Consider the following 20,697-nt stretch of genomic DNA (forward strand, 5'->3'; position numbering starts at 1 on the left):
TCTTATTGCTGAGCTTAACCAGTTTGGCAGAGATGTACATGAATTGAGAGAAGAAAATCTTCATCAAAGAAAATAATTTATTACCGTAATAGACAAGATCAACATTTGTGCAAATTAAAAAACAGTTAATCCAATCGGAATCTGAATTTGAAGTTCCCCACCTTCCCCCCTCGCGCCACCTTCACTGGATTTTAGGAGTTTTTGTAGACTGACCCTATAATTTTTAATTTCATGGCCTATTCTAGTTTTCTGTACTTCTGCTCAGTGCTGAGCCCTTTAAGCAGAGACTCACAAGCGACAAATATCAGCACACCACTTAATTGAGGAAGCCGGAGTGTTCCCAGGCCCGCAAGTTGGAGCTCTTTAGTTGGAGTGCGGGGTTTAGACTAGAGAGCTAGTGTTAGGACTCCTCCTCCCCACCACCAGTCAACAACCCCGCCCACCCCCGCCAACTTGTTCTGGCCTCTTAGCGCCTTTCTCCAGCCCGCCGGCCCGCCCTTCCTCCGGGTGTCTTAGAGCTGGGCGCAGGAGGCGGGCTCAGCGCTGACGGGCTGCGCCTCTGCAGCCAGAGGGAGGAGGCGGGAAGGCGGGAGGAGGTGGAGGCGGAGGAGGAGGCGGAGGAGGCGGAGGAGGAGGAGGGGGCGGGGACTACGCGGGGCGGTAGCTGGCGCCGAGCGCGGTGGGAGAGGAGAGGGTACCCGGCTGGCTCGGCTGGCGGCCTCTGCCAGGATCTCGGCGCCGCAGTCCTGCGCCTCTCCCACCCCTGTCTCCGGCTCCGCGGCCCCGGGCACGGCGGAGGCAGCGGAGCCCTGGGCCATCGGTAGGTTGCACGGGGACGGCGGTTCCGTCTGTAACCTTTTGTGCCGCAGAAAAGGTGGTGGTTATGGGGTGATTGGGGGAGTAGCGGGTTTGCCCCAGTCTCCGATCCCCAGTGCCAGCCCCAATCGCGGCGCCGCCCCTTCCTCTCCGCCTCGTGTCTGGGCCGGGTGCACGATGCCCGCGGTGCTGGGGAAACCCGGCCGGACCAGCTTCTGCGATGGGCGGCGGGGCGGCCCCAGCGTCCCATGGCCTCGGTGGACCGGTTCCCAGGCACCCGAAGGGGACTGGGGTCTGGTAAACTGGGTGGGGCCCGCGCGGGGTGCGGGGAGCTTGCGGTTCCCTGGCACAGGGGTGGGGCCGGAGACGCTGTGAGTGTGCAGCGCGTGTGAGTGTGCGGGGGCGTGCGCCCCCGTGTGCGCGCGTCGTGCGCTCGCTGGGGAGGTGCGGGGACTCGGCGACCCAGGGCGCCTCTCCCGCGGTGCCGCGGTGCGGAAGTCGGGGCGCGTTGGCGCGCATACTCGCTCCCTCCCTTGGCCGCCGTTCCCGCACCGCGGGGCAGCGGGCCTGGAGGCCCCATTGAGAAGTAGCTTTCCTCTGCCTGGTGCGCCTTTGGCTGCATGCCCGGCAGCTCTCAGGGTGCGACTGCCCGGGTCAGATAGCACCTCAGGGCGAGCCCCGGCGGCCTGATCTCGCCAACCCTCCTCGCCCGGGTTGCAACCCGGTGCGAGGCCGCCCGCGCCCTCCGAGTGTCCGCTGGTGCAGTGGGGGTGGACTGGCCGGCTGTGGCCGCGTGCGAGCGTGTGGATTGGGGCCCGGTCCGAGCTAGAAGCGTAAGCGGCAGATGTCGTCGGGCATTGCCGCCCTCGCCCCACCTGTCGCGGGTGGACTTTGGGGCAGGTGGGAAGCGGAGGAGAGGGTTTTTGAGGCGGGTGGCAGTCAGACCTCCAGCAACGGCCCCATTGTGAAGCTGCCAAACTCTTTCTAGTGGTGGAATCTGCAGGTCTCAGCCAGAAAGGAGATGGGAACGCGAAGGGAATGATGGCCCCGTCCTTTTCCCCTTGCAAGTGTTCCACACCCTTAGGGACTCCCTGCCTCTCCTCCCACCTCAATTTTCAACCCGGTGGGTTAGTGATTTGGGTGGAACCAAGATTTCCGCGCGCGCGTGTGTGTGTGTGTGTCTGTCTGTCTGTGGTGCACAGGTAAAGCTGAAGCTGGGAACTTTTTATTTGAGCAGGAAGAATGGAGGCATTTTACAGTGTGCTTGCCGCTCCTAGCTGAAAGAACAATTCTTGCACATTTCTGATGTTACTAAACTCTTCGTTTTCCTTTTTTTTTTTTTCCCAAAGAGCCAACCTGCAAGTTAGGGTTGTTAGTTGTTTTATTTTCTCAAATCCTGTAATGCAGGATTGACACTAGGGAGATAGAAATGACCCTTTTGCAGAGTTTATTTTCCTAGTCATCTCAAAATATAGTATTGGTTATTAATGCAGAAGCTTTTGGCCACGATTTATGATTACATTATTATGTTTAATGAATGTGTCACAGAATCCTCAGTGTTTTAATTATGTAACTGAATGCATTATAAACTTAAAAGCAAAATGAACAGGATGAAATATAAGAGTTAATGAATACAGAGACCTGTTAATTTGGTAACAGTTGATGTATTGAATGAATAGCTTTTGCTAACATTTTAGTTTATTTAATTGCAAATGACACTGTTAGTAACTATTTCAGTGTATAAGATATAATTATTGATATTATGTAACAGTCAATGAATTTGCTTATTTTCTTTGTATATTTCTGTGTATTTTAGACAGCTATTATAAAATTAACTCAAAAGTATTTAATATGTTGAGAGTAATAAAGCTTTATGTACAGGATTTAAAATTTCTTTGCTTTTTTGTAGCTGGGGGTGAGGTGAGGGATCAGCTCCTTTCCTCCAGAGAGAACTTTGATTTTCTGCAGCCTAGCAAAATGAGTACCTGGTTTTAAGCTTTCCCAAAGGTTAGCCAATTCCACCGTGTACACCTGTTCCATTTTGATGATGCTTCCTAAGAGGCACATTTCTTGTAAAGGCTGCATGTTGACCTTTAGTTCCACTTACTGTCGGTCATATTTGCAGTGAAACTGAATATTTTTCTAAAAGTAGAAGGATGACACCACGTGATATTAGTAACCTAGGTTTAATTTTTACTAGCAGAAATGGAAAGATAATGAGTGCTACACTTTAAGGGGGTGGATTGCTATTAAAAGAACTGATACTAGAAAGAGAAACACGTTTTTGTCTTACTTAACGAATTATGAGTTATTTTACGAAGTTGGCAAGGTTATTGGTTTGTTTGTAAGGTCAAGGATGGTTTCAGAAAAGTCACACCCTAGTTAACTCTTCTTAAAAAGTATCGATGACTTAGTTTTTGCAAGTTGCAAATGGTAAAGTAAGAGTATTTGAAAGAAACCTCTAAGATGAGCATCTAGGTACAGCTAAACGTTTTGTTTTCATTGTTGTGTTGTACTTTGACAGTTAAGCCATTTTATTTCTGCTTAGTATTCAGTTAATATTCCTCCAGAGATGTTTTGTTTCATCTTTTATTTGTTTTTAGTGGTCTTTGAGACTAGTGGTCACAAAATATTTTTACTATTTTGAAAGGAATTTTTAAAAAATTGCTATTTTTTTCCAATTATTGGTCTCTTCTTAAATAGTCTGTAAATAGAAAGAGACAGGTAGTCTGGCTCTTTTCTTTTCTTTTTTCTTTTCTTTCTTTCTTTCTTTCTTTCTTTCTTTCTTTCTTTCTTTCTTTCTTTCTTTCTTTCTAAATGTTTTGATGGGCTTCAGGTTAGGGCTATGAAAAAAATGAAAATAAATGTTTTGGTAGCTAAAATTAGAACTCACAACTTCTACTGTACCAATTTCTTTGCCTAAAATTTGTCTTTTCATAATATAAACTTTAATGATGAATGAGATTTATTTACCAATATTTGAAAGGGCCATGTGCTGGTCCTCATATTTATAATCTTATGATTTGTGACCAATATTATTAATTTTTTTCTTATTGCTGTTTTGTTAGTGATCTGTGCTGAAGCTTGGGATTTATGACTTTTTTGTGTGTGTATGGATTTTGTGTGGACCTAAACATTTCCAAATGGAGCTCTGTATATTTGTATCCCTTTTCTGGGTTCCTAGTGCCATTCAGGTTTACTGTTATTAGATGGATTTATTTCCATGTCTGTCCTCCCCTCTGGCCCAGTCTCAGGCTCTCTCTTTATATGTACACTAGTGCCCGTGCAGTGTGAGGATATATAATAAGACTCAAGAAACATTGTTGAATGACTGCATAAGTGAATACCTAAGTGGGTACACCCAAAGAAGAACTCCGATCTGTATGGGAATTCACTGTTCAAGCAGAAGGGTGTTTCTCTTTTTAAAAGTCATTGCCTTTCCATTGGTATATGTTACTTTTGAGTAGGATAACAAAACAGCCAAACTGAGACAATTTTGAGAGTTAAAGGGGGTTGCTTTAAATAATTATACCAGGGTATTGACTATGAATTGAGATACATAGTCACTCTACTTTTGAAAGGCATTCTTATTTACCTGTGGTAATAACTATCACCTGAGAAATTCGATACATTTGCTATTTAACGTTTGCAAACTTTTCTATTTGTAGAAGCTCCACTTGCAGTCAAATGTTGGGTGTCTTTTGCTTAGTCACCCATGACTTTCTTATCCAGAAGTCTGTGGGCAGCTCTTGGCCAATGCTTACTTTTTCCTATTTTTATTGCTTATGGGATAATGTCCCACTGCATTCTGTTTCAGCTTCTTATAACTGGAAACATTTATTATATCCTGTAGCCTTTGCTCTATTTACTTCAGTCTTTGTTTTTATGCAGCATTTAGTCTGTCTTCTAAGAATTTCACATGGATTCCTTTTCCTCTTGCTGACTGTTTTTGAGAGGAAATCTGTTGATATCTTTCCAAACCTTCAGTGTTCAGAACATTGGCCAGAATCAATTGCAAGCAGTAGAGAATTAGAGATTTTTAAAGTATTCTAAAAATGTGTGTTATTTGGAAGGTACATGTTTTGGGGATTTTTATATTACAATCTTTTAATTGTTTTAAGTGGGAGATGGGGATAGAACCCTTACTGTAATTTTGTAGTAGATTATGGGTTGTGTCTTAAAGAAAAGGTATATTTTTATACTAGTTCGTTTCTGGTCTTGTTCTTTTTATTTGTTTTTCCCTCTTCTCCTCCTCCTCCTCCTCCTCTTCCTCCTCCTCTTCCTCTTCCTTCTCCTCTTCCTCCTCCTCCTACAAAGCAGTAAGCAGAGTCAAAATTAGAAAAAGTGAGAATGTAGTGGAGCTTCTGCACTTTGGTTTTGCTTGTGTTGTTCCCTTGGACATTGTGTTTATATTCTATTTTTGGCTTGGCACTGGCATAATAGGAATAATCAGTTACTACTCTTTGTTTACTATGAAATTACCGACCATTTCCTAGATTTACACATCAGCTCCAGTGCAAGAGTTGGATAATATCTTTAAGGCTCCTCTACTTTCAAATCCAGACTGAAGTTTTAGTTGATTTCTTTCTTTTGGTGTTGAAAAACTCTTTGAAAGTTTAAATATTTTTCTAATACATTTACAAGCTTGAAAAGAAGAATATGTCACCAAATACACAAGGCAAATTATATGAAAGTTTGAATAAGATTTAAGACTATCAAAACTATTCTTTAGGATTAAGACATTCAGATCTTTCTAATGTTCCTCCTGCTTGTTTTTCAATTGACATTTCTAAAAGTATAAATGAAATCTGTCCCACTTTGTGATAGATGTAGTCTTGAGAAATAAAGCAGAAATATGTAACTGTATTTGATATCCAACCTTATAACCAGACGGTATTGGTTGATACATTTTTTCTATCTTATAATTTATGATTTTAGAAAATATAAGCTCATAGGAGAAAGAGTCCATGATTCAGAAAACTTTTGTATGAGACTCTCCACAATGTGCCACCAAATCCTAATATTTTTCAAGTTGGAAGTAACCTTGCAGCTAAGTAGTTCCCCCAGCCATTTCACAAATGAGGCAATAAAGCTTTTAGATAAAGTGCCTCCCCATACACTTAAAATAGAATTTCATTTATAGAAATTAATTGATGTACATTTTGCAGGATCATGATTATTATGTAAAAGGCTATGCTTATGGTCTTATCATTGAACAGAGGCCAATTGGGGTTCCAGTTCCTGCTCTGACTCTCATGTAGTATCACCTGAAAGAGTACTTTAAAATAAGGATACTACTAAACAGCACTTTAAAAATGGAATAATAATATTTTCTTCATGGAGTAGTTAAGATTAAATGATATAAATTGTATATAGCTTTTGACATATGGAAGATGCTAAAGAAATGTTAGTTTTAAAAATTCCTCTTTCCCATTAAAAGTCCATTAAATAAGAAATGAAGATGAATGTTATTTGTATTGGGGAAATTCTTTGGGATAATTATATTAAATATTTTGTCTATAGATAACAATTTTTTTTACAATTTACTGTGTGTTAAAACCAGAGGCTTCATTGGTGGGGTAGAATCAAGGCTTAATTTTTAAGATTTTTTGGTTACCCAATTTAAGAATAGTTGGTGGCAAAAGACATGAAAGGGAGTGTTTCTGTTATCTACATCTGAAGAAGCTACAAAGGCTGATAAACATGCTAGTTTCTTGGAATGACAGTTCTTGGTGCATTAGCTCCTTCCATTTTCTCAAGCTAAAGAAGCACATATTAAATTTAGTAATTATCTATTTCCTTTGGATGAAACTCTCCTGTACTGGTAAGGAAAGTAATAAAGTTACAAACTTCTTGCCTTTTTTCTTGCAATTGGTCTTTCGTTTGATAAGGTATTGTAAATGTTGCCACTTCTCGGGCTCTGTGCACCTGCATAGGTAAAATCAATCTACTAGCCTCATTTGACACCCCTCCAACTGCTTCTGTTGTTGAACACAACCGAAAACCAACAACCAAAGAAACTTTTACAGGTGGAAAAGGACTTTGGAGGGTATTCCTCGTCTCAGCAAATTAACCCTATTAACTAGGGAGGTAGGAGATAAAGATAGATTATCTTACACATTAACTTCCCAGGTAAGAGAGGGAAGGCACAGAGGAGATGCTAGAAACCTTAAGTAAGGTGGTAACTATAAAAAAGTGCTTTTTCAGAGACTTGTCTTTTTTTGTTGTGTTATCCAAGAGACTTCTAATCATTTGCCTCACCTCAGTCTTATGAAAGATTTACATTGTTGCTGCTTTATGGCTAAAATGAGTCGATACCAAAAATTAATTGCATAACAATAGCATCACACATTGTAAAGAGCTTTGCAGCATGTAAAGCATTCACCTACCTCATTTCATTTGATCCATCAAACAACTGTATTGGGGGGGGGTTATTATGGTCTTCATTTTAGAGATTGATATTTATGCAGGGTCAAGAGGCAGAGTTCTTAGCAAAGCCAGAGTTAGGAACTATGGCCTGTACTTTTGATCCTAGCCTGAGCATTATTTTTTTTGCATAGAGTACTGTGAATCGGTTGAACACATGAATAGGACTAGGATGGTGAAACTAATACTTATTCCCTTAATTTTTCTTGTCTCTTTATTTAGCCCAGTTAGCTACTCCTAGTCTCTAGGTAGAATTTAAGCAACAGAGCACAGAGAAATACACGATAAAATGTTTGAGGATGCATTTAGGTGAACAAACTCAACATTAATTGAATTAATTAATTATTGGATCCTATATAACCTATACTTGATGTTACTACCTCCTGCCAGTTTCATTCTCTTTTGTAGTTAGAATTGATATCATGTTACAAATTGTGTTACTTGTTAAATTAAAGGTTTATTTTTGTATTTCATGTTTAGTACCTGGAGTAGAACAGAAAAATTATTATGTCTGTGTTCCCTTGGGACTCATTGGAAATTGTACAGTGACATCTTCTGGGATTTAGTCTGGTAAGTTATATTTTGCTTTTTCTGTTTGTTAACAGTTGTATGAACACAATACCATAATGTGGTTTTTAAAGACTACATAAATAAACAAGTGAGTGTGAAATGTCAAGTGAATGTGTAATGTCGGTGTATTATTGCAAATATGTATACTCTAATTACACATTTTTAATGGTGAGAAATGAAATTATTGTTGCAATATGCAAATATTATTTTATTTGAAATGTTTGACTAAGTTTTCCTTCCTTTAAATTTCTTTAATATAAAGATCTTATGAAATAATATTTCAAAGTGTAGTAGTTAGAGATAGTTGCTCCAATTTGGGGCAAATTTTAGTAAAAACATTAATCTCCAAACATTGCTGAAATAATTTGCAAAAAATTCTGGTTATATATTATCATACGTAAAGAATGAGCTAACAGGTGTCTGAAAGGAGCATTATTTTCATTTAGTCATATAGCAGTTCAGTGAAAATGTGACATTCTTTTTATCACACCCTGGATTTAAACTGTTAAAAATATGCAATGCTGTTTTCTTCCTTTAGTTGTCTTTTTTCAGTGTGTCATCTGTGTGTCTTTGCTGACATAGTTGTCCATGTGGCTCGAAGTCTTTGAAGGGAAAAAAGAAATTCCTAATGATCTATGGTAGCTCTTCAGCATTCTCAAGACTGTATTAGGGTGACTCCGTGCTTTGATGTGTCATTCTACTTGGCCGTTATCTTTGTACATCCTTGCTTTGAATTATGTAGAGAGGTCATAATCCTTGGAAAAGGCAGAGTTTCATAATAAGTAATTTCTAAATTTCTAGTCAGCAGCAGAATGATTCAAAGGAATGGTAGGGAAAAACAAATACTTTAACCTCATTAAGTAGATAAAACCTATTACTTTTATGAAAATGCATTTTAGAACATTGGAAAAATGGAAACATTACTAAAATTTTCAGTTTTGAGGAAAAGTGTAAGAAGTTTGAAAAACATAGTACAAAGTACTTTGAGAGGATATTGAATACAAAATAATGTGGCCTGGTCACTGACTCAGCTAATAGAAATAAATCACAAAACTAGAGCAAGTGCGTAGAAGCTACAGCAATATATGTGTGTGTATCTATGTCTATCCATCTATCTCTGTATATACCTATATTTGTACAGTTAGTTGTTCCTTGGCATTCATGGGAGATTGGTTCCAGGACTTCCCCCAGATACCAAAATCTGATGATATGTAAGTCCCTGATACAAAAATGGCATAGTATTTGCCTATAACCTATGCACATCCTCTTGTATACTTTAATCTAGAGATTACTTATTATACCTATTACAATGTAAATGTTACATAAATAGTAGCTGCACTAAATTGTTTAGGGAATAATGACAAGAAAAAATTCTGTACGTATTCAGTGTAGATGTAATTTTTTGCTTTTTCAATTATTTTCTCTCTGTGGTTGGTTGAATCCATGGATGCAGAAGCTGTGGAGACAGAGGGTTGACCGTATATATGCATGTACATACAGCTATATGTGTAAATAAATCGACATTCTAGCAGAGCTGCACAAGGTGAAATGAATCATCTTGGGAGGTAGTGAGTTACCTGTCACTGCAGGTGTTCAAGCATACAGTGGACAACTATTAAGATTCCTTTTGATTCCGAAATTATATGGTACAAAAAAATTTAATATTTGGAGGACCATCTGAAACTTGGAAATATGTGACAGAGTTCATTTATTTTTTAATGTCAGGTTTACTGAATTATTACTTAGTACAATCCATCCTTTTAAAGTGTACAGTTTGATGCATTTTGACAAATGTATCCAGTTATGTAATGACCACTACAGTCAACCAATAGAATATTTTCATCACCTGCCAAAATTCCCTTTCTCCCCTTTGTAGTTATCCCTTCTCCCCACCCTAGCCCTTGGCAATTAATGATTGATTCTAGCCAATAGTTTTGCCTTTTCCAGAATGCCACGTAAGTGGAAACATGTAGTATATAGGTGTAGTATCTGCTTCTTTCACTTAGTATTTTCCCAGATTGTTCCACTTCATTGCTGAGTGGTATCCATTGTAGGGATGGACTGCAGTTTGTTCATCTCTTTCCCTGTTGATAGATATTTGTATTTTTTTCTAGTTTCGGTGTTTGTGAATGAAGCTGTCATAAATATTCACATTCAGGTGTTTGTATGGACATGTATTTTCATTTTTCTTGGGTTAGATATCTATGAGTATGGTGGCTGGGTTGTTTAATGAGAATTTATTCAACTTTATAAGTAAATGCTAAACTGTTCTCTAAAGTAGCTGTACCTGACAAAGGCTTCTAAGTAGCTAAAATAACTATGCCAAAGTGTATGCAGATGAAGGAGCCTGATTCTCATTCAGCACAGATTTATTTTTATCTTATATGCAGTTTTAACACGTTTGGTTAACAGATATTTCCAGCCCACAGTGGATTAGGAACAGTAAATTAGAAGACCTAGGGGTAGGTTGTTAGCAATTATAAGCAGCCAAAAATTATGTTCACCAACATGACTATACAGTAATTACTGATTAAAAACAAAGCAGGGACTTACAAGAGTGAAACTCTTCTATCTGATAAGTTCTATCTGACAAGTTCCCAAACCTAGATGCATATTAGAATCACCTGGGAATCTTTTACAAATTGCAGAACCCGGGCTACAGCCCAGATCAGTTAAATCACAAATCTGGGGTGGAACACAGACATCAGCAGTTTTTGAAGCTCCTTGCGTGATTCTGGTGTGTAGACAAGTTTGGGAACCACATGCTAGAAGCACAGCATGGACTTGGAGCCAGGGAGCCTGAGTTGTAATTATGGGCATTAACTACCTGTATAGCTCTGGGCAGGACCCTGTCTTCGTGATTTCAGTGTCTTCTCTATATTTGGAGGTAGAGGTTCCAGGTAGGTTATGTCCAAGATGATTCTGGCATTAAAACTGTATCACTCTAGCCAGGGGCGGTGGCTTGCACCTATAATTCTAGCTACTTGGGATGCTAAGGAGGGAGGATTGCTTGAGACCAGCCTGGGTAACATAGTGAGACCTCATCTCTAAAAGTATAAAAGAAAGAATTAACCAGATGTGGTGATGCACACCTATGTCCCAGCTACTTGGGAGGCTGAGGTGGGAGGATCGCTTGAGCCCAGGAGTTTGAGGCTGCAGTGAACTATCATTGCGCTACTGCACTCCAGCATGGGTGACAGAGCAAGACGCTGTGTCTAAACAAACAGACAAACAACAAACACAAAAATAGGTGACTCTAGATATCATAGATATCACTGGACTGGTATTAGCCCTGCTTAGGAGACCCTATTTCCCCCAAAATGGCTCTATTCGAATGGTTTGATTCAAGTACTTCTTGAAAAGGATTTTCTTAACATGGTGACATTTTTATTCTGTATATTTAAAATGGTTATGTTGATATCTGTTTTCTCTTATATGGTATTGCTGTATGTTGCTAAAAAAAACAGTGAAAGCATATGGAGCAGTGTTTTGATAACTGGGAGTGAATTTCTTTTATAATCTTATTTTAAAAAATTCTCAGAATGCAATTTCAAAAAGAATTCTTTGTATAGCAGTTTTGAAACTTATTAGCTATTTTCAGAGCTGGTCTAAGGAGCTAAGGCATCTAGATCATATTTTCAAAATGTTGCTCTTTGTGCCAAATAGATAGGAAGCTTGGCCTCTTGAAGAGTGTTCAAAGCTGTGCAGATTTCATACAGGTCTACTCTCTTGACTGTTCTTCCTGGTGCACGGGGTTCCACTCACGTGTGTTATGGTTTGGACCTGTTTGCTTTAGTCTCAGCCAGAATACTGGTATTGGGGTATTGAATGCTGTATCTAATGCTTTTGAAATGTACACTGTATGTATTTTTCTAATATATATAAATGAAATGTTATCTTCCTTTTTTGAAGGAAAATTTGCATTTAGTTTGTAAATTTCTTTAAAGAGTGTCTAAGTGTGTTTTAAGTGAGAATAATATCAGGAGATTTGAGGTCAAAGAATGGCGGTCATGTCCCTTTCATTTATCTTTTTCTTTTTGAAAAAATCAAACACATCAAACAAAAGGAAGCACATCATCTTCCTTTCTTCTTTTGATAATTCCTATTTCTAAGCAATAAGAGGAGAAACAGGCACTCTTCTGATGAGTGTATAGATTACACTCTTTAAAAGTGTTTACATTAATTTTTAGTTATATAAAGTAATACATTATCCATATAAAAACCAGAAGCATTATTAATAAAGTTTTGTGGTAATTGCTATAAAAACCTACAAAGTACATGTTCTTTGACTCAGCATTTTTACTTCTGGAATTTTCTGCAGAAATATTCGTGTGTGTCTGTGTGTACTTTTGCATGTTTTCATTGTAGAAGGAAGTAATCACTCACTCTCACATTTGTAAATACTCAGGAAAAGGAAGGATATACCAAAATATTAATAGAGATTTCCTCAAGATATGTCCGGCATTGGTAGGGGATGAAGAATGATTTCGCCATTTATAGTACATCATTATGAATTATTTGGACTGGATAGCTTTCAGTTTGCATGTATTGCTTTTACTGATTTCAAAAACAATAACAAGAGAAAACAATCCTTTGAGCAGGTTAGTGGGGTAAGAAAAAGGTAGAAAGTATCTGGAAGGGAAAGGTGGTTATAAAAAATGTTTGTTGACTCTAAGACTTCTTTGAGATATCTCTGTATGGTTAAAGAAATTAGCAACTAGGATGGTGCCCTAGGCTTTGAGCCTAGTGAAATAATTTTTATTTCTTGGAGTGTGTCACTGACTCAGACACCCAGTAGCATAGGAGCTGACTGTGGGCAATATCTGGATGTATCTTGGTGTTAAGTCACATTCTCAGCTTTTTGGAACCTTTGCTTTTCTTTCTCTCCATGAGAATTACATTGTACCCTACCTTTACCACATCCCTCCTGTCATAAAAAATATGTTTGATAAACTAATTCAGTCTGTAATAGAGACAAATAAAGGTGTTTTAAGAGAAGATGGCAAAAACGAGCAATATTAAACTTGGTGGAATGAGTCTAACAAGAGAATTTCATGCCTTTGACATCTCAGCTAAAGGTTCGAGGAGTTGGAATTTTTTTAGCAGGCATGCTACTGATGTATAAATGAACTCTATATATAGGAAAGCTAATGAAGCAATTAATTTTTTGAGTTTCTTAGATGAAATACAGGTGTTAGGATACAGTGTTTCTCAAAAAGAATTCTTTCTATAGCATTTGTCAGACGTATCACCTGTTTTCAAAGCTGGTCTAAGGAGACAAGGGCATTTAGGTTATATTTTCAAAGTATTGGTATTTATGCCCCAAATTTAGATTTGGCCTCTCAGAGAGTATTCAGACCTATGCAGATTCTATAAGGGTCATAGGCTTTTGAACGTGCTTATCCTGGTACACCAGGTTCTCCTATACATGTGTTGTAATTTGGACCTATTTGCTTTAGTTTTAGCCAAAATTTACAATTTCATTCTGTATCCAATGCTTTAAAAAATGTGTACTGTGTACATTTTTTAAGAATTAGTGTTACCTTTGTCATCTAGTTGGATCCACATAAATTTCAGCAATATAGAAGCATCTATAAACATTGCCAAATCTTTCATGTTTTATAAATACATTGGTACCATTGTTACTGGTTGGATTGTGAGGGAATTTGATATTGAAGACCTTAGGTGTCATTGGAAAAGTTGTATTGTTCCTGGTACTTTTTAAGAAGCTCAATTTTAAAAGCATTATTCAATTACAAGTTGACTTTTCTATTCTTGTTTCATTTTCTGTTTTAGCTTCTTCTCTGCACAGACATTTTGCTGCTTCTGTAATTACAACATTAATACTTTTTCTGTTTTCTACTTACAGTCTATTTTTGCTTTAAACTATATATAAAAGGCATTAATGGAAGCAAGAAAGGTATCTTTGATCTCTGGGTTTTAGTGCGCTGGAATGAAGCAGGTGGCATTAGACCTGATTTCTTGACTCACAGGCTATTCTTATTGATGTAGTGGGAAGTGTGGCACCTGTTGCGTGGTACCTGTAGTAGTATTTATGAGAGTGCTTTGTGATTGTTTATCTTGGCAGCAAGCTTTTTGGATACAAGGTTTATTTGACAATATGAAACAAAATGCTGAGTCATGAATAGTCTTATTAAAAAACACAAGCCTGTAAGCAGTTTTTTTCATGGTAAAACCTGAAGAATATTCTGCTAAACACAGGCCACCTCCAGTTATAGTCACCGTAGCTGAGTTTCCTGATGAATGTCTTTCAATAAGAAATTTTGCTGTGGAAAATGTTGGACATCTGTATATCTGTATATCTGTCTTTAGTGTCTTCCCCCCCCCCACCCAGAATTCTGGAGTTAGGAGGTACCTAGACTTCTTCCTCTGCAGATGGGACAGTGTCTAAAGTGCTTCTGCCCCCGTTGTAAAAATGACCTGAGCAAGTTGGTTCTGTAACTGATCTCAGGATCTTGCTTCAGTATTTAAATATAGTCAAGAAATTCTCAGGAATGTAGTAGCATAAGTTTTGTTTTCTGTCACACGGAAGAATGGGAGGTATGCTGCTTATTCAGCATTCAGCCCAACTACAAATGAAATATTTGACAATGAGGGCTGGCTTTTCTGAAACCCAGCCTCTACCTAGCTTTCTTGGTGCCGCGTAGTAGATGCTTTTAGAAGGGCAATATATAAGTAAAAAGAATCCTTTAGAAAAACAGAAGCCGTTTGTGAGGGTCTTGTTTCCAGTGTTCATGTTCCTACGTGAATATCGAGACCTGAAGTTGTTCTTGTACATATGGCAGTATATTGCGGAGACCAATGAACCACCCAATGAACTGTTAGTTTTGAGAAGACATTATTTGTAGTTTGGAGCAAAAATACTGATGTTTGATAGCCAAAAAGTACAAACAGTTTTCCAGCTCTGAGAATTGCTCATCAGAAGTTCAGCAGATAGCAGCTATATAATTATATTTAAAGTCAGCCTTTTCATGTTCCGGCGCCTTGAGACTCTCCCGCAGGAATCTTCCCTGGAATACTGACCTGTTTTGCATTGACTTTAGTTGCTCCGTTGAGTATTTATGTTGGAGGATATTAGAAATGCTTACTCCTTCAACTTTCTGGTTAGAATGCGTTTTCCATAGTGAATGTTTTGTCTACCTCAGTAAAATGTGGTAGATTTCATATGCCAGACTGCCTGGTTGAAATTTCCAGAGCTCTTAAACCACATCTGTATCTTCTACTTAACAACCTAGGTTAAATCGTCGTCTACCAGGTTGATGTGTGAAGATCCTATTTGGATAGTTCTCTTCTCAAGCCATTTTTTTAATGGTGTATTTGGCTGTTGGAAACTTAACTGATGAGTTACTCATCTAACAGTAGTGTCTATTTCATATCAAATCAGATTTTGACCTTTACACATGTCTTCACATTTCTAATTTTCCAGGTACTTCCAAGTATTTTCTAGCTAATATATTATTTCTGCCTATTTCTCTAAACCGTTGTGTCCTTCTAGGCTTTATCTTCAACCCCCAAGGATTCTCAGGATTTCTGACAGTTTACCTTGATGCAGCAGGATTGGCTTAGTATGGCGACAGACCTTTGATGATTGTGTTGCCCTCAGAAACCTGTGTCCACTCCTCTTTACTGCAACTTTGTGCACTATTAACTTGCTTAGCAAATTTTTTTCCCTCGTAGACAAAAAAGATGAATTTTAGCCTCGCTTCTGCATGAATTTTTACCCAATTTGGAATGTGTGGGGTCTGAAGTCATAGATTTAAAGACATTTATAATATACCAAATGAGAATGCAGTAAGCTGCCTGGTGGAACTCCATGAGTTGTCACGGAGTGCCAGATTTGAAAGAGACCTAGACCAGAGTCTCAGAGCAGACGGACAGCTTGAGTGTCACTGCCTTGGTGACTCTCCTTGGGTGTGGTGCCCAGTCTGTGTGTGTGTGTGTGCCCTATTCTCCATGGCCCTGGTTATTTTTTTGCCTCACTGACCCTCCTCTCCTTTTCAGGATGAAGTATCAGAGAAACAGCTGCCAGTCAGGTTACGTAGGTTGGAGGCCTTGGCTATGTCCTCTTACATTCTTTCTGGGTTACAAAATTAGTGAGAAAGGAAGGATAAATTTGTCATTTGGCTCCAAGTTAATATTTGTTTGTTTAGCATAAAAATTTGTTGAGGCTTCGTATGGCTCTCTAAAGTTTATTAGCTGAGAAGTCTTATGTGCATATCAGAGTAGCTGGTAGTCACCTGATATTCCAATCCTATCAATGGAGAAATAAATTTCCTCAAATATAATTTATTTTATATAAATAATATAAATACACTATAATATAGTTTATTTTTACATTAAAATACAATAAAGCTGATTAAATCTAAAAGGGTTCAGGGACTAGAGTATTTTGGTGAAATAAACACGGGAAATAGTCTACGATTGAGAATAAATAGTGAGTAATACCATATAGATCCTTTGGCATTGCTTTATCTCAAATACTGTAATAAATGTTTGTTTTCAGTGGGGATCATAGGGAGCACAGGGTGGTATCTGGTAACTTCACAATCTTCTAATGAAGGAAATTAGAACATGCATGTGGAGGAATAAAGTGCTGTTTTTTGTTTTTTGTTTCTTTTTAAAACAAAGCTTTCTAATTGCTTGGGTTTTAAATGATTACCCAAACTTTAAGAAATACTTCAATAGGAAGTGGCTGTCTAGTAAAAAGATTCATAAGAGTTATTTAATAAATTTTTAAGTAATTTTTTTGTCTTAAAATCAGTTGATGTCATTTTTATTAGCAATCTGAGATACTGAAAACCATGTTATCTACTTCCAATTAAAAAGCAAGTACAAATACTTTCTCAGAAATGAAACGGTCACTATTTCCCTTAGTATTTTAGTTTCCCAAATTTGATCTATCTGTAGCTTTCTAGGAACCTAGCCACCATTTGTGCTATTTCTTGTCAATGGAGCTTTCTAAACTATGTATTGTAATAATCTTAAGGAATAATATTAATATTCATTGTGAATTATTCTGCCATTTATGAAACTATTGAAAAGTACAGCGTCTTGGGTATTGCAAAACAGAATGTCAAGCCTGTGGTATATTTTATGATTAAATAGTCAAATTAAAATGACATCTGTTGTTTTATACATTTTTAGTATTAAAAATTATGTGATATATTGGATTTAGCGTTAACTTTTAAACTATAAAATGATATTCTTTAAGTCACTGGGGATATGGAAGGAAGAACATTTATAAGATTTGGGGGAACCTTCCCCTAAGACTCCTCATACTCTACAAATAGTTGTTTTAAGTCTAAATTGGATTCCTTGCAGAAATTCGTCAGCTCAATCAGCTTTATTATATGTTCCTTAAAGACAAATTGAAAAGAATTGCAGGTGTCAAGAGCTAAACACTTTAACTTAAATAATGGAAAAATTTAACTTTCAAGCCAGAAATATTTTATGTGTTCTTATGAAACTATGTATGATTGCTTTCGTTTCTTAATGCTGAGATCTGTATTTGACTCACTTGATAGTGCATTAAGGAATAAACTGTATGTGATTGAACGGAGTGCTGCATTTAGAGAAGTATTATTGTTGTTGTTTTCTGTTTGCTTCTCCTTCTGAACTTTTTCATAGTACATCAGACTTTAACTTGCCTTTCGATTCTTAAAAGCAGACAGGTAGTTGTCATTTCATGCTCGCTCTGAAACGTTTAGTAGACATAGATACATGTCAGTGGTACATTGACTGTCTTTCAGGCAAGTTTACTTCATGCTCCCTGAGCATTCTAAAAGGACCTGGCCTGGCCCAAGTCTCTGTGCATTATATTCTTCTAATCTAAGTCTGTTTACTTTTAGGATTGTGCAGACTGGTGCTTAAAATGGAAGTCGATATTAATGGAGAGTCTAGAAGTACTCTGACCACCCTGCCCTTCCCTGGGGCCGAGGCCAACTCCCCGGGAAAGGCAGAGGCAGAGAAGCCCCGGTGCTCCAGCACACCCTGCTCCCCGATGCGGAGGACCGTGTCAGGCTACCAGATCCTACACATGGACTCTAACTATTTGGTTGGCTTCACGACTGGTGAGGAACTCCTGAAGTTAGCTCAGAAGTGCACAGGAGGTGAAGAGAGCAAGGCAGAAGCCATGCCATCCTTACGCTCCAAACAGCTAGATGCAGGACTTGCCCGTTCCTCTCGTTTGTATAAAACCAGAAGTAGGTACTACCAGCCATACGAGATTCCAGCTGTCAATGGCAGGAGGCGAAGGCGGATGCCCAGCTCAGGAGACAAGTGCACTAAATCTTTACCTTATGAACCTTATAAGGCCCTCCATGGGCCTCTGCCTCTTTGTCTTCTTAAAGGTAAGAGGGCTCACTCCAAATCTCTGGACTACCTCAATCTAGATAAAATGATCAAGGAGCCAGCTGACACGGAAGTGCTACAGTACCAGCTTCAACACCTAACCCTCCGAGGGGACCGTGTGTTTGCTAGGAATAATACATGAATGACTTGCAGAGAGCTTAAACCAGTTTAGGTCAGCCTACGCTTGGCTGGAAAAAACCCACTGCTGTACTCTGTACATGACTCTTCACACTATAGATGGTTATATCAGCTAAGTGTTCCTGGAACATAAAAATTGTCTGGATCAAATTTGAATACAGGAATGAAATCACAGGTACTTGGGGGGGATATCATTCTAGAGCACGCAACTGCAAAGAAAACAGAATGTTGACTGTTAGTTTGTATAGCTTTTTAGCTAGGAAAAAAAGGCTTTGGTACAGTAATTTCATCTTTATGATTCTGACACTCAAATTGGGAATGTTATCTGCTTGATTGTTGCTGACTTGATATGATTCATTAGAAATTTATATCTTAAGTACTCAAGTACTTCTTGAATCTCTGTATTTTACTATAAAATGTATGTAATGATTTGTTTTATGAAATTTAGAACTTGAACATTGCTGAATTGGACCACTTTTTATTTTTAAATATTGAGTTTAAATATTTTATAACTGGTTTTGCACTGAAAAACTTAACATTTCAGATTGACAACAGAGTAATCTTTCTTCACTTGCCTCAATAATATTATTGAGCAATGAATTTTTTATTTCCGCATGGAAAGTTATTGATCTCTATGGCTGTAAAATATTTCTTTATAGCGTTATTAAAGTGTGTCTTAATAAAATTAAATTTGGGATACAAAGTATTTATTTTACAATGGGTGGGCGGGGGAAGCTTTTCCAGAAAGTTTCCAATGTGATGTTTTCATAAGTTGAAAAAACTCTCCTTAGTGCTTATTTTCTAACTTAAAATTCACCTGGAACTTTAAATTGGAAAGGATTCTTTTAATTGTGGATTATAGGCATAATACTGTTTGCATCTGAATTTTCTGTAAGTGAATAAAACTTTTAATAGAGGAACTCATGATTTGTACTATCGAATGATTAAACTAAGTATGAAGTGATACCATTCAGCATGGCATCAGGTCATTCCAGTTTTAGTTCTGTGCAACACAAGCACTCACTGAAATTCCAGTTTCTAGGATTAGCATAGGAGCCTAACGTGCTTCTACAGTTTTAATGGGTTAATCCTGGATTACTTAACAATTTATGTCAATTGCACTGGTTTAATTTGTTGCTAAAGAAATAATGCCCTGGCTTTAGTAACAAATACAGCTCAACTATTCTTGAATATATTTTGAAAAAAAAAAATGTATGTAACTTACCTTTTGTAAACGTTCTATTTCTTTTTTCCCCCATTTTTGACTCTTAAAGGTGCAATTTATTACTGAATTGGGATTTCTGGCAGCATAGAACTGCTTACTTTTTATTTTGGGGTCTGTGAGTTTCTTAGGTGTTAGCAATCTTGCTTATATAATAAGAACACCTTTTAATTAATGAGTGGGTCATTCCTGGTGCAATTGTGATTTTTCTTTAGCCAGAATGAATGGCAAACTCTATTTAGAGCAAAGTAAGTATTAGAAAACCCTAGGAACTCTTAATCAACGTTTATTACACTTTCATTAAGGCAAACTATGTGAAAGAGCCTTGGGGAAGTTGGCCCATATCTTACTGAGTTGATCAGATTTCTCGCTGGGCTGGAAATGTTTAGCTGTTGTATATTTTAAAGTAAATTGCACCTTTGTAACATATTGTATTGATGAATGATCACTAAGATTAGCTATATCTATACAGTCATTAGTTTGACAAGAAATAGAATCCTGTCAGATGCCAAAGAGTGGGATTTTTACGTTTAATGATTAAACACCATTATTTATTGACAATTTACCCTGTGGAACTGTATTATTTCTAACTATGAAATAAAGGGGTGATGTAAACACACATTGTTGTGTGGTGCTTTAAACTAGGTCCACCATCAACAGGCTACTTACTGTTCAAGAATTCCACTGAATTCCACTTAAAATATCTTATTTTAAGGCCCTATTTTTGTTAAACAAAACAGTGACAACAACAGAACTATTTACTTATGATGCTCATTGGCATTTTACGATAAAAGATGTATTCATGGCAATGATATGTATTCAGCCTATTAGGAAACACAACTGGTTACCTGTGAGACCTGTTCTGCCCATGTGCCTAAGTTTCTTAATAATAGCTAAATAAAAATGTGTAGCTTTTTTGTTTTGTTTTGTTTTTTCCTGAAAAACAGGTGAAACTCTGTGGCAAAAATAAAGGGGTTAATAGTATGAGATATGGCATACTTACTCTTTTCTGATTAGTAAAGCTATATAATTTTAAACTTGGTTTTCTAGAAAGAAAGTTTGAAACTCTAGGTCAGTAGTTTTCACAATGTGTTTGCAGAACCCCTTTATTAGTTCAGTCTTACTTTGTCTGTACCTCATGGAATGGTAGCCTA

The 20,697-nt window shown here is 37.9% G+C and overlaps 1 protein-coding gene across 5 annotated transcripts; it reads left to right on the forward strand.

Annotated features, from left to right (window-relative positions):
• Positions 1-619: 619 nt before the first annotated feature.
• C6H5orf30 (chromosome 6 C5orf30 homolog) lies at positions 620-20,459 on the forward strand. 5 transcript variants are annotated; one of them, XM_025389066.1, is made up of 3 exons: positions 620-820; positions 7,723-7,812; positions 17,682-20,459. In XM_025389066.1, exon 3 carries the CDS (start codon positions 17,705-17,707, stop codon positions 18,323-18,325), a length of 621 nt encoding a protein of 206 aa, XP_025244851.1. In that variant the 5' UTR covers positions 620-820; positions 7,723-7,812; positions 17,682-17,704; the 3' UTR covers positions 18,326-20,459. The 5 variants fall into 5 exon arrangements, with proteins under 5 accessions (XP_025244851.1, XP_025244852.1, XP_025244854.1 ...); XM_025389067.1 differs by lacking the exon at positions 620-820 and adding an exon at positions 963-1,113 and having other exon boundaries at positions 17,682-20,162; XM_025389069.1 differs by lacking the exon at positions 620-820 and adding an exon at positions 1,190-1,204 and having other exon boundaries at positions 17,682-20,162.
• Positions 20,460-20,697: the final 238 nt, after the last annotated feature.

The sequence above is a fragment of the Theropithecus gelada genome, chromosome 6 (assembly GCF_003255815.1).
Source record: "Theropithecus gelada isolate Dixy chromosome 6, Tgel_1.0, whole genome shotgun sequence".
Lineage (NCBI taxonomy): Eukaryota > Metazoa > Chordata > Mammalia > Primates > Cercopithecidae > Theropithecus > Theropithecus gelada.

Excerpts from the sequence above, each read along its gene's own strand:
- C6H5orf30 (XM_025389066.1), top strand. The coding sequence starts at position 17,705 with ATGGAAGTCGATATTAATGGAGAGTCTAGAAGTACTCTGACCACCCTG.